This window comes from Dryas octopetala, chromosome 4 (genome assembly GCF_963921425.1).
Source record: "Dryas octopetala chromosome 4, drDryOcto1.1, whole genome shotgun sequence".
In the NCBI taxonomy this organism is placed as follows: Eukaryota; Viridiplantae; Streptophyta; class Magnoliopsida; order Rosales; family Rosaceae; genus Dryas; species Dryas octopetala.
Window position 1 is genome coordinate 21,622,453 of NC_141369.1, and position 14,261 is coordinate 21,636,713.

A 14,261-nucleotide genomic window follows, 5' to 3' on the forward strand; every position below is an offset into this window, starting at 1 on the left:
TATATGCAATGCATTGGATTGGCCTTGTCTTCCTTATGTTCATATTTTAGGTTGCTGGAAGGTTGAAGGTTGAAGGTTGAAGGTTGAAAAGGAGCTGAAGAAATCTTGTGCTATTTTTAGATACTAAAACTTATGGGAAGTCTGGAGAGATTAAAAGATATTTACTAATTATGTACATCATTCTCCTGTGGCCTATGTATATGGCATTTAAGTCAACTCATTATTCTGCATCCTAAGTGAAAGAAATGCATATTTTCCAAACATGATTCTTGGTGTGGGAGGAACCCAAGTAACCCAATCCGATGTGCCTTATTGTGGTAAAACTTTCAAGGCTTTTACTTTTAGCTTAACATTTCCTTATAAAACACCTTCTGTAATTTTGTACAATGTCCCAAGCAATTTCTAATGAAGCAATGGAGTTGTACTTGGTTAGTTGGTTAATGGGGAAGTTCCCATACTGTAAAGTCCTGGCCAGGGATGGGCTAATTTTCATGAAGTAAATGGAGTCTTCTTCAATTTTCTGACTTTTCTTTGTTAGCATCTAAAGAAAGTTTGATCTTTTTCTTTTTACCTGTTGTCCTTGTATAAAAAGAAATTTCCAGGTGTCAATTTAAAGCATATCAAAGAAGCTTGAAAAGCAACGTTTCAGCTGTTTCTTCTCCAATGGGTGGGTTGCCTTTCAAGTTTCATCTATGTTTATGTACCAGCAATAACTCATAATTACACGTACAATGTAGCAACTTGAACCAAGCCAGTTATAACTTATATCTAAATATCCTTTCATATTGGAAAAGAAAAAAAGAATCGTCAGATTAGTCCTTCATGTGCCCTATTTGATTTCTTTGAATGTTTGATATTTACGTAATACGTACGTAATAGAGAAGGGGCATTACTGATAGTGTGACCCCACGACTTACAAGCTCATAACAGGAGGGGTAGGGGCAGAGTGTCAGATTTGTCACGAGATAAATGGGAAAGAGATGTATAGAAAATAATATGTTCGATTGTATTCATATATACTAGTGAAACGAGTGAAACAGGATTGTACAAGAAAGGCAGTAACAGCTCCCACAAGGATATTGCATTTATTGTGCACTTGATACCATAGAACTGTAACTTACAAGTTGGCTCTTCAAGCCTCAAAGAATTGTATGGGGTCCTATTTGCCTGCTTCAGTGGCTCATATCCTCTATAAAATGGAGGTGGTCCACATAGCAAGGCTCTCTCTCTCTCTCTCTTAACTCTCTATACTCAGCACGGAAGGGGGGGAATAAACTAGCACACCTTACTTCAAAATCTTCCTGAGGTTGGAAGAACTCTAAGCCACCACTTAGAAAGAAGCATTCCACAAAGCATTCTCACCTTCCCCACACCGCCGATGGACTTCCTTAATCCTCTCAGCAGACCTACAAATCCCGCTGCAACTCCAATCAAACGAAGCAACACATACGTTGCCTGCCTGTGCCTTCCACTCACAATCTGCAGCAACAAGTCATGTTAAGTACATTAAGTCCGTTGCCTGCTTGTCCAAACTATGCCATTTTCTTTTTGAGTCATTACTAACATGATCATTTTGAATGAGAAGTAGACTTACCAGGTGGTGTGCCACAACATAGTCTCCGATCATCAACATGCTGCACATCAAGTCCAATAAACCAAGATCCCAAAGAGACATCCTCATTGGCATACTTGTGTAGGACATGCCTGAAAAATGCATTAAAAATGAGCATCACAAATGCAAGAAAAGAAAATCAGATATTTCAAACAGAAGAAAAGCAAATATTTCAAGCAGATGCAATGATACATGTATCTCAATAGTCAATATCTGTCCTTAAATAAAGATAGAAGCTTACTGGTTTATCGATATATATGTGGCCAAATCTTTTGAAATGGCATATAGCTGTCCTGTCGCATGACGGAAATACTTGTTTCCAGATTCACCAAATTTCCAATATTCAGGTTCATGATATCTCACTCCCCTGTATGAGCAAATAGACAGTCAAGAACTCATGGTCAATTACTTTCTCAAGAATTATCTGGAAAAAAAAAAAAGAGCCACCACTTATACGAAGTAACAGCTTACTTTTGTGATAGAACAGGACCAGATTTCATGCATCCAATGTACAGACGCTTTTTCTTTCGGTGTCTGACTAGTGTTTCTCCTAGTGTCGCTGCAGCAATTTGGAAAAACATGGGTTTAATGAGACAAATGATTGCATAATATAGACATGAAAAATTATGAATTGCTCCGACATGTACACCCCAAGTTAGCCATCCGGTGATATCTTTAAAACTTAAAAGAACATGGAGGTTTTGGCAAAGGGTGAAGAAATAGAGATTATAACCTGCGTAATGTGGCCTAAATTACTGATTTTGTAAGCCTTGCATCCATAAATTGCTCAAATGGGAAAAAACTCCATGTCCTAAATTCTTTCAGTTTTTATGCCATTGCGCACAACAGTATCATAGTACAAATGTTTATTATCATAAACAAAATATGAACTTACCAATATTTACGTGGACATCATCATCAACTTTGACATAAAAATCTGCATCCCACATAGCAACAGCAGTAGCAAAATATATCTTTGTCTTGGCCGACAATTCAAGGTACCCTTCAACATGGTCCTGCACAAGAGACATAGACATTAAGTCATAATGTCTCTAGCAAGCATACATGTAGAATAAAGGGGACACTAACAGCAGAAGAAAAATTTAAAGACATTACCAGCCTCAGGATATCTCCATGCTTTTTGTCCTCTGCTTCAATAGCTCTGTCTAGAATACCTCCAGATGTGGCACTGGACCACAAAGTGAAAATGTATATTAACTATAGCTGCAATGAATTGTGTTCTAGCAGACCACAAAATGTAACATATCCAAAAAGCATGAAAAAAGATTTAAACACTCACCTATGACCAATGACAAAACGAATAATGATACCCTTCTCGTCCTCCAGCTTCTTTCTTTTCTCGCCTATAATTCATGAATTTTCAGAAGCAAAAGTAATCAGATAACAGATTTAGACAAGTAACAAGAATAGCATAGATAGAGTTCATTAAAAAAATGCAATGGAGAGATCAGGGAATCAATTTATGAACCTTGTGGCATCCATGTAGCACGAACTGAATCTCTTCTTTTCCGGCTGCTAAAAGCAGTATTGATTCCAATAACCATTAAATACCTTCTCTTCCCAGATGAATCGATCTTCACCTCTCCTGATACAGGAGCGCTACTACGTACAGACTCCTGTGTGGCCCTTGCAGCAGCTAATTCCATCTCTAGATTTGAAATAGTCTTATCTAATGTGCTAATTCAACATACAAGAAATACTTTTCAATTAGGAAACTTAGAAGAAACCAATGTTACATGATATTATGTGCTTGTCTTGTGAGCATAACTTACTGAATAGCATTATGAGTCTTGAAAACCGCCCCAAAAATGTCCTTGGAATCCCGCTTTACTTCCTTCTGATGCAACTAAAAGGACCAAATCAGAAAAGCACAAAATAAAATTTCAGATAAGGAACATGAAATAATAATCCAATATAGTAAACAAAGAATATGAAATCAAGTAAGGGATGAGACATTACAGCTTTTGGATTGCAACCCTCTGAAACTAATTTTAACTTTTCTTCTTCCATAGCTGTTCTTCGTGTGATACCTCTACTTTCAGGAACAATCCACATCCTGTAACCAATATATAAATTCCCATTAAAATTTTATGTAGAACACAACATATGAGATCACAAATTAATCAAAAGGCTTGAAAATTCAGAATCACCCAGATAAAAAGAACATACAATATCACAAATTAATCAATATTTACAACTAGCATCAATTCAATAACGACCATTTGATCATAGATCTCAAAATAGAAACTTATGAAATAAACAATCTTCAATTGATTACAACTCAGGAAAATGGCTGGAACCCATTTCAGGAATTAACGCATTAATTAAAAATCAACAAGCAAACACCTTTCAAGAAGTTGCACAAAGTGAAACTAAAAGTAAGATTGGAACACAAGCATACCTATTGGTGAAGAGCATTCCAGCACAGAAGCAGCTCAAACAAAGAAAAAGGGTCCATTTTTGTGATATAACACTTCTAGAAGATGGCTCTCCTCTGCTTTTCGAAGACATCTTCCTCCCAATTCCCTTCAACTTCCAAAACTAGTAGCTTTATGAAGGAAAACCCATGTAGAAAATACGGACCAAATGGACAAAATCGAATAGACCCCGGAAGCAGACAAAGGGCCAAGTGCTTAGAATATTGAAGAGGAACCAGAGAGCCCACGTTTGGAAGTGGGCTTAAGGTACAAGATTGAGGCAGAATAAGTAAAGAGAATCAGAACAGAACATAACAGAGTGCTCTCTCTGTTTTTAACTTGTCAATTGTATTGTTCCTTTCTTTATCCTTTTGGCTTTGCTCTGATGCTCTCTCTCTCTCTCTAGAAGACTAGAAAGTAGAAACTCTTCTTCGCAGGCAAGGGACGTTGAACAGAACTGAGAGGACTCACTAACCGCCCTGTACTTAAACCTAAATTACCAAACGGTCCTATGTCAGACCTTCCTTACTTAATGAGCTGAGTAACAGTTCCGGAAGTGACATTATTGCCCTTTAACATTTTTTTTTCTCTTGATTAATTTTTAGTTTTAATTCCCTCTTCCCACATATATTGTGTGGGACCATGCAGACAGTAGGCATGTTCTCATCACTGGTAATCACATGGAAAAGTGTAGTACTTAAAACGACATAGTGGCATGTGTATATTGGTTTTAATAAAGACAACCTCTATGTTAGATAACAGCCTAACAGGTATGAAATATATTTTTAGGGTTCCTTTAAATTCTTGAATTTTGATTTAGATTTCAAATCTATACATTTGAAATTCTGTTGTTTGAATAAAAAATTTAAATGCGAAGATTTCAATTTTAAAAAATTTTGTTGACAATTTAGGAATTTACACATATGATTAAAAATAAAAAAATATGAAGTATGATTTTTATTTTCATATATTTACCAATATAAGATAAATATTTAAAATAACAAACACAAATTCAAGTTTAGCTAAGATGGTTGAGGGTTTTATTTGTGTGAATAAGGTTGGGAATTCAAACCCTAACAACCACACTTTGGAGATGGTGGCCGGAGGTGAGAGAGAAAGAAAATGGGGTGGCGGAATTTCAAATAACTAGTTTAAGAAGGAATTTGAAATTCATGAATTTAGATTTCTAAAATTCATCCTGAATTTAGACCAAATCCAAATTCATTCCTTAAATTGACCTTAAACAAGAGGATTTGGATTTGAGGTCCTAATCCTCCCAATGAAATCCCTCCATCCAAACGGGTCCTTATTTTTTATTTTTTTTGTTTGTTACAAGGGAGGCCATAAGGGAGGGTCACTTAAACTCGAATCTTAGGTGTAGGGGTAAGTACTTTTAACCACTAGAACTATAAGTCTTCACAATATACGTTTATTGTTAAAAATTTAATACCAAATTTAAAATGTAAAAATAATATGATAATTGTGAATTATAATTTCTCTTACTTTTACTCATTTTATTACACTAATCCTCTGCATGGGCATCTCATATGATGATTTTTCTAGCATATAATTATTAGATTATCTTAAACTATAAATAGCTCGATAGAGTATAAAAAAAGATTATACAAATTACATCAAAGGATTGATAATGATTCTCAAAATCGCATAACATAAAATGATATTCATTATCCCAATTATTATTAGGGTTATAATCTATTATGTCAATTTATAATTACCAACTGATTTGACTATGGCGTTATAATTTATTACTTATTGTATATATTGAGATTCAAAATAGTCTTAGATATTAGCAAATGAAATATTGCCATAGACAATAATGAGTATATATAGTATTACACAACTAATGACACAAATAATGGATTATCTACTCTTAATGGTGTTGATATTTGATTCAAAATGAATTAAAGAGTAACTAATAAACGTAATAGTAAGTAAAGGTCTATAAGACTATCTAGAATTGGGACAACCTCGTGATCCTTAGAAGCTATTAAGCTGAACATGCATGCACATAAAAGTCAATATATATAGTTGACTGCATGATCAAATTAATTGGATGTATACGTATATCATATATGGGTCAACTTGTTCTCATATCGAGCGCGTTGACATTGGCCACTGCCATATATATATATATATATATATATATATATATGTATGGTTTTGTTAGTTGACTTGAATAATGAACGTGGGGCCACTGCCATTGCCTAAAGCAAATGTACCCAACCGCATGTTCATGTTAATTAAATAACAATTACTTACATTAATTAAATCCCCACATCGATCTCAAGTTGCAGTACTATACTCATAAATCTGTACTATATTTGTTTGAACACAACTTATAATGCATTATGGTACCCTAGGAGTTTGTTGCATAGATGATTGCCGTTTAAGGTTTTATATATATCGACTTCGTAACATTTCCTAACACAAGAGAGTAAACTCTACTTTTTGACAATTCAATAAACTATTAGTCTAATTAATAATAACATTTTTCTCTAGAAGATGTCAATAACTCAATATGAAGTTCAAATCCATTCTCCACGTAAGAAAAGAAATACACACGCACCAAAAAAAGAAAATAAGAACTTTAAAATTTGAAATATTGTATATGCTTATTATTTTATTAATAAAAACATGATACGAGAGTTGAACTATTGACTATAATATGAGTAAGTATTCTAAACCCTTCATAAGTTGCGTTAATTTGTATGCAACATTAATTTTTCTTTCATTTGTAATATTGTCGGTATCTTATAATTAACATACTTATATTATTAGGCATGCAGTCGAAAATTTTGGTGAAAATTTATGGGTTAATTGGGTTAGACGGCTAAAATTATCAAGTAGTGATATGTATGTAAAGGTGTACAATAAGCTGAGCCATTTAAAAGCGGTCCATTCGTTTTTCGTACCGTACTCGGGCCAACTCATTTAATAATTGGGCCGGGCTCAATTATTTTAAATTTTAAGCTTAGCCCGACCCATGGCTCAGCTCATAATGGGTCGTGTCAGGCTCGTGCAAGACCAGACCGGCCCAATTAATTATTTTAAGTTTATATTATTATTTAATAAATCAAAGACTTAATTTTAAAATTAATCAACAATGTCAATATTAATAAGAAATAAGTTTGTAATTTAATATATAATTAAATTTAAGTTTTTTAGAAATATTTTTATTTATGAAATAAAAAATTAGTCTTTAAATTAAAAATAATAATTGAGAAATTAATTTAAACGTGTCAACCCATAAAGGGCTCGTGCCGAGCAGGCCCAACATGATAGAAAACTTTGGCTTAGCCTAGCCTATAAATACGGACCCGACCCACCCACTTAATGATGGACTGAGCCTACTTTAAACGAGCCATGTCTATGCTGAACTTGAGCCTGTCCGGCTCGTTGTACACCTTTATATGTATGTGCAAAGGAATTTTGGAAGTTTATTTATAGTATGATTTTGAGTCTTGACAAATGATCGATGATAGGCTAATTGTTTTGTTTAGTTCTCAAGGCGGCATACGGCAACTCTAATAAAGCTTGAGAATTGACCTTAATTAATTAAGGACCAAGGTTATCCCATTAGTAAATAATAACTCTTAACCTATCTAATAGGACAATTGTAAGCTCTCTTGAACAGAATCAACTAACAGTTGCGCCTGCAACATATGTATATTCTAAACTCATTCACATTTTGAAGCAATATTTTGGATCTTGAAGCTACTACTGGATCAAAATTCTTATTAAATTGCTAATGAATATCCAAAAAATTATTTTTTAAAAAAAATAAAATGATTCTCAATTTACTTTTATTAATGCACATAGAGTAAGTTTAAAAGATAAAAACTTTCATGTAACGAGTGTATACACTCTCACCAGTTGAATCAAATCTCTGGCTGGTGACCCCTCGCAATCGATCACCAAGTGTTTGATAAAAAGCGTGAGTGGTTGTCTAGTTGAGTGGGAAGTGGGAGGCTGGGAGCAGCCGAGCCGAGCACCAGCATTCTTTTCACCTATGTCTTTTTTTTTTTTCCCAATTTGTAGCATGACCAAAACGACATCGTTTTGAGCCAGGCAAAAAAAAAATTAAATTAAACAGACGCTCCTTAAGCACAGCTGTGCAAACCCGAGCTCCCCCAAATTCCCAAACTTAACCATTAACCAAATCTCCCCCAAAATTCCCAAAACCCACACCAAGCCGCAACTACACCCAAGTCTCCATCCCCAGTTTTACACTATGATCACCTGAGATAAAATTAGTGGATCCATCATTGATTCTCACTATTTATATTTTTCTCATTACGTGATCAAGACAGATGAATACATCAAATATATATAGTTGTGACTTGTGACAGACAAGTTTTTGCCAATACTAACTAGCTAGTACCAAAAAAATCCTCCTTAACCGTGGTTCATGAACCATGAATTGAGACTTGGGAGGGCTCAAGGCACTAATCAATTATTACATGAAAATATAAAATAAATGAGAACAAAGAGCTCTAATGAATAATTATGAGAATCTCTAAGCTCAAGTGATAAGAAAGAAACCTGGTTTATACAAAAAGAGAAGCCAAAGCAACAAGATAGGCCGGCCGCTGTGATTTACATCATTCATGAAAAGTTTGCTACGTGCACGTGATCAGATCTAGCACCTCAATACGTGGCACAACCTCATTGGCTCCACTTTTCGTTGGACCTTACCCTGTCCATTAATCATGATTCATGTGACATGTAGTGTTCCGACTCACGTGGAAACTGCAAAGGGTCCCTGCATGGGGTGGGGCCCAAGTCGCGAGGAGTCCTCACGTGTGACGTGTCATTATTTGGTGTGCGCACCTAAATTTTACGTTTCCTCCAGGCTTCATTCAAGCCAATGAAAATTTGAAAAACGACATCCTCTCTGGCTTAGTGAGGGCAATATCGTCACTGACGCTAAATTTTAATGTGTTGGGATTAAGGTTCTCGGAAACATGCGCCTTGGATTTACCTCAAAAGTATTATTATTAAGACTTAGAATCAAGGAGTAAAATTTCGGTTTCGAGGAAATTTTTGATGGAAATTTCGACGGAAATTTTTGCGGAAATTTCGATTAAAATTTCGATTTCGATAAAATTAGATAAAAACGTCGAAAATTGCTATCAAAATATGGAAATTTTGAATGAAACTTTACCATATGTTTATTTAACATATTATCTACTACATTGATAAAAAACATTGAAGAAATCAAATAATATAGTAGATTTCATGTAATATGTGATGAATATAATGTGCGCCGGAGACAATACTGTTAAAAAAATACTTCACTAATTAATAATTACATAATAAAATTACACGAATAAATCACTAATGTGGCAACGAAAAGTAGCAAGCTTGCTCAAAGGGACTTGGAAATGGTCTTCGATAGTTAAATTAAGCCGAATTGGGTTAAAATAGAACCAATCTGATAGCAGCAGCGGCGACAACTGTTTACTTAAAATTTCAATTTTACAAATTATCAAAATTGGAAAACCATTAAGAAAATGAAACTTCATGATAAGGGGATAAATTTCTTTTTCATAATTTATGTTTATAACTAAACGAAACACAAAAATGACCAGATCAAACCCCAAATAAAATCTTAAACTTTTTTTTTTCTTTCCAATTGTCTAAAGACTCCAAATCTCAATCTACCTTAAAAAAAAAATAATTCTTTCCTTTTTTCTCTTCTTTTTTTTCTTTCCTTTTTTTTTTTTTTTCTTTTCTCTTCTTTTTTTTTTCTTTTCCTTTCTTTTCTCTTCTTTTCTTTCTCCATTTTCCTCTTCTTCCCCCGTGCCCTTCCTCTTCTTTTTTTTTTTTTCCTTTTCCTTTCTTTTCTCTTTTTTTCTTTTTCTCCCTTTTCCTCTTCTTCCCCCGTGCCCTTCCTCTTTTTTTCTTTTCTTTTCCTCTTCTTCCCCCACTGGTCTTCCCTTCCTTCAGTCCTTCCCCAGCCACCAGATTTGCGCCCTCCTCCCGCGCCGCCCGCACCACTTGCGCCGCCCGTACCGCCCGCACCGCCCGCGCCTGCTGCTTGCCTCATCCCTCCTTCCTCAGCCAGCCTTGCGCCGCTCGCTCACCTCGCACAGATCCACCGTCCGCGCCCATCGCTCGCCTCCTCCCTCCTTGCCTAGCTAGCCTCGCGCCTCGCGCCTCCTCACTCGCCCAGAACCCGCGCCTCCCACCCCGTGACTCGAAAATTTTGCCGAAATTTTGGTGAAATTTTTGAAATTTTTCGAAATTAATTTGGTATAGTGTTAAAATTTTCATACCCTTAAAAAACGAAATTTTACTCCTTGCTTAGAATTAATTGGCCAACAAAAACTATATTATGAAAGAAAATAATTCAGATTTAAGATTCAATTTTTGTTGGAGGTCACGATGCGGGTCGGTTTGGACTATTAAGTTTTAAGCTCATCGGATCTTGGATGGTGAATTGGTGAGTGAACTTGCTATTATTTATTAATTAATTATGTTTTGATAAGTTTAGATAGATTCAAAGTTCAGAAAATATTAATTTATTAGTGTGTTTTGATGAGTTTAAAAAGATTCGAAGTTCAAGAAATACTCATTTTATTAATACGATAAGGGGTGAGGCAATCATGTTAACTAGCGTGCTTACCCAAAAAAAGAATCATGTTAATTAGTGATTCATAAACTAATGCTGTGAAGTGTGAAGTTTGAAGTTTGAAATTTTTTTTGGCCATGTGAAGTTTGAAGTTTTTTATTTTTAAGAAAAGATTAAAAGAAGTGTCAATTTTTTTAATCTTTTTTTATTTGTTAAGATGGATGATTTCAAATTTTGAACTTAAACATTCCATTCTTCAAATGAGAAGTGGGGTTATTAACTAGGACCGAAAAAAGAAGTGGGGTTATTAATTGAACATATTTTCAACTACTTTAAAGTTTCCTTAAAAAAAAAAAAACATAAATTCAATTTAGACACATAACTATATATGTTATTTCAACGGGGTCCACGAACTTTCAAATATTTCAAATATAAACCTGATTTATTATGTAAATTGAAAAATGAAATTCCGTCCATCAATTTATTGAGAGATCAGTTAAATGTCAGCTTGGCTTTTACTAATGGGGATTAATTGGCGACGTGGCACCAATTCAGCATACATTTTCCGCCAAATGAGCAACACATGTCCACTTGACACGGGCCCACACACCCATCACCTCTTTCCTGCTCGTCGAACGCTCTCCTGACCATTTAGTCTACAAAAAATATCACATTTCCCTCAAATTCAAATATAAATCTATCACTTGTGTTCAACGAGCGAGAAAGAGATGATGACTTTGTGGACCCGTGTCAGGGTTAGGTGGACCTGTGTCGCTCATTTGGCGGGAAATGAGCGACACGGGTCCACCTAACCCATGGCACGGGCCTAGAAACTCTCGCTCTCTCTATTATTATTAAATTGTGGGCCTGTGTCGCTCATTTGGAGGAAAATGTTTGCTGAGATAGCGCCACGTCGTCAAGTAATCCCGGTCAGCAAAAGCCAAGCTGTCATTGAACTGATCTCTCAACGAATCAATGGACAGAAATTCATTTTTCAATTTAGATAATAGATCGGGTGTATATTTGAAATATTTTAAAGTTCATGGATCCCGTTGAAATAGTTTATATAGTTATGTGTCTAAATTGAATTTATGCAAAAAAAAAAAAAACACACTACTTTAAAGTTTGGAGTACGGAGTTTCTCTTTTATCAAAGAAAAAAAGTACGAAGTTGCTCCACTAGAAAAATAGTGAGTTGTTTATCATCTTTTGGGATGGCATTTATTTTTTCTTTATTTTTTGTGTATTTTTTGCTTTTTAGTAATTTGTTCTTTTCATATTGTCAAGAAAATGATCTTCTGTCTTTGGCGATCAAAGAAATAAAAAATTATGGTTTTTCTCACTTTTCATAATTGAATTTTACGAATATCTTAATTCAATGGATTGTTTTAAGCTAATTTGTTACAATTTAATTAATAAATCAAGACAAAATTAAACTTTTTGTTTTAACGGTTAACAAGCATTTTCAGAATTATTTTTGTCATTTCACGAAGACCTGGTCCTTACCCATCAATCATCATTCGTTTTCACTTTTCAACCCCTAAATTTATTCTCATTACTAAAACTTATATTTAATTTTTTTCTAAATCGAACCTAAAAAAATGATATATAAATTTTGCTTGTATATAGAGATCTTGTAAAAGAAAAAAAAAAAAGGTGCGGTGTTGAAATTGGTTGAACCCAACATCTTGCTTGTAAAAGGAGTCCCTGTCGCTTTACAGCAACACTTCTGAGTTGCTACGTCTCTCTAAGCAACCCAAAGCTGCCATTCCACGAGACCATCTATCATCTATTTGATTGGTACAGACCATTTTTCAGACCAACAAAACTGCACATCTCACTATTACTAATGGAGTAATGGGGGAAGTCTTTATCAAAAAGCCAAAGGGTACCAAATTGCAGAAGAAAAGAGTTTCTGCCATTTGCATAGATGTGTGTATATATATATATAGGGCCCTTCTAATAAAGATTCCTCATTTAGTGTTAAATGAGGGATCACCTTGTGGGGCCCACATGAGTCATTTTGTATTAATCCGAACCGTCCATTTTTTACATCTCTATTGATAGATCATTCCTACAAAAAATCAGCTAAATTGAAAATCGTTTACCCGTTCGATTAAGCAGTCAAAGTTTAGGTGTTTATAAAGGAATTTGTTGTTCGTCCATTTGTTTTAAACTTTGACCGCTAAAATAAACGAATAAATGATTTCCGATTTGGCTGATTTTTTGCAGAAATGATCTATCAATGTAGATGTAAAAAATGGACGGTTCGGATTAACACAAAACGACCCGTGTGGCCACACAGAGTGATCCCTCATTTAACACTAAATGAGGGATCCCTTATTGGAAAGGCGTTGTAAATATATATATATATATGCTTTTATGAATATGAATATATGATAGACTCCTTTTTAGTACGAATGAAGGTACTTTATTGAATTGAAGGGGCTTACTCTTCAAGAAAGGTGCTTATATATGATAAGTGTATGATTGCCATTGTCCACGGCTTTAATCAAATCTTAACTTCTGCATGAAATGGAGAAGATCAGATTTTGTTTAAGTACCACCTAAGAGAGCTACATGATAGAGAAAGTTTATCATTCCAAGATGCTAATTGCTAGTTTGACCACTCAAAGTAGTCCATAAAAATGTATATTAGAACAAATTTATAGCATTTAGTCTTAATTTGTAATTTTTCTATTCAAACTTGTTAATTGAGTAGTAACATGTTTATCACATTAGAATAATCAACGTGTTAAGTAATCATCAATGATTTTTCAAATCCAAAAAAGAGGGAGATCGAATTGTTATTTCAATCTTCTCCTTTGATGAACTTGAAAGAAAAATAAAAAGGAACTCCAAAAAGTGGGTGCCATACATTAACACATGCTAACATTTTTTTTTTTCTGAGTTATTAACATTTACTAGTAGATTATGATTAACAATATAGATTTTGCTTGTTGAACTTCCTTTTTTTATATTGTTTTAGTTGAAGTGTCCCACTTTTTAGCAAAGAAAAAATGGTGCAATCTAGTAGTTGTGCTTTCAGTATATACTAATGTTTGTTGAAATGGACTTATTAGCTCATTTCTTATATTATTCAAAGCATCACATTCCATTTATCTCTCTCTCTCTCTCTCTCTCTCTCTCTCCCTCTCTCTCCCAACTTTATGCTCCATTCTCCATTATGCAAGCCCATGAGCCATGAACATCATATGAGTATGGTCCCACAGCCATACTACTGGGCCTCCTTAAATGCCAACATTAATGCCCCATCTAGAGTGGGCCATCATCTTCCAGCCACTGCTTTCCGTCTGCAGGCCCATAAAACATGTGGTCTTTCTGGCAAGCCTAGCTAGCTCGTTTAATTTAGTTTTTGCTTGTGGTATTTTGATCAAAAATTAGATTTTCAATTGTAAAGCAAGTGGTCCATCAGTGTGGAGACTACTTGGGGTGTCAGATCATCATATGCCAATAAAGAAACAAGTAATTAAATGTGGGAATAACTAACTATTTATATACTTACACATTTTTGGGGACATCTGTTTTGTCTTTGGATGAAGGAGGAGAAGCAGTGAATTGAAGAGGACAATGAAATGAAAGACTAATGGGAGCAG

The 14,261-nt window shown here is 34.7% G+C and overlaps 1 protein-coding gene across 2 annotated transcripts; it reads right to left on the reverse strand.

Moving 5' to 3' along the window:
* Window positions 1-983: 983 nt before the first annotated feature.
* LOC147288143 (Galactosyltransferase family protein) lies at window positions 984-4,515 on the reverse strand. 2 transcript variants are annotated; one of them, XM_086238981.1, is made up of 11 exons: window positions 4,035-4,515; window positions 3,593-3,689; window positions 3,406-3,470; window positions 3,102-3,310; window positions 2,913-2,976; window positions 2,729-2,801; window positions 2,508-2,628; window positions 2,084-2,171; window positions 1,854-1,979; window positions 1,595-1,704; window positions 984-1,479 (listed from the first exon to the last, which is right to left on the reverse strand). In XM_086238981.1, the coding sequence occupies exons 1-11, from the start codon at window positions 4,142-4,144 to the stop codon at window positions 1,331-1,333; spliced, it is 1,212 nt and encodes a 403-aa protein (XP_086095107.1). In that variant the 5' UTR covers window positions 4,145-4,515; the 3' UTR covers window positions 984-1,330. The 2 variants fall into 2 exon arrangements, with proteins under 2 accessions (XP_086095107.1, XP_086095106.1); XM_086238980.1 differs by having other exon boundaries at window positions 3,406-3,479; window positions 4,035-4,513.
* Between the last annotated feature and the right edge of the window lie 9,746 nt (window positions 4,516-14,261).

Coding starts and splice junctions, on each gene's coding strand:
- LOC147288143 (XM_086238980.1), bottom strand. CDS start 4,144: ATGTCTTCGAAAAGCAGAGGAGAGCCATCTTCTAGAAGTGTTATATCA. Junction 2,977..3,101: donor TGCTACATGGATGCCACAAG/GTTCATAAATTG, acceptor CATGAATTATAG/GCGAGAAAAGAAAGAAGCTG. Junction 1,480..1,594: donor ATGTTGTGGCACACCACCTG/GTAAGTCTACTT, acceptor TTGTTGCTGCAG/ATTGTGAGTGGAAGGCACAG.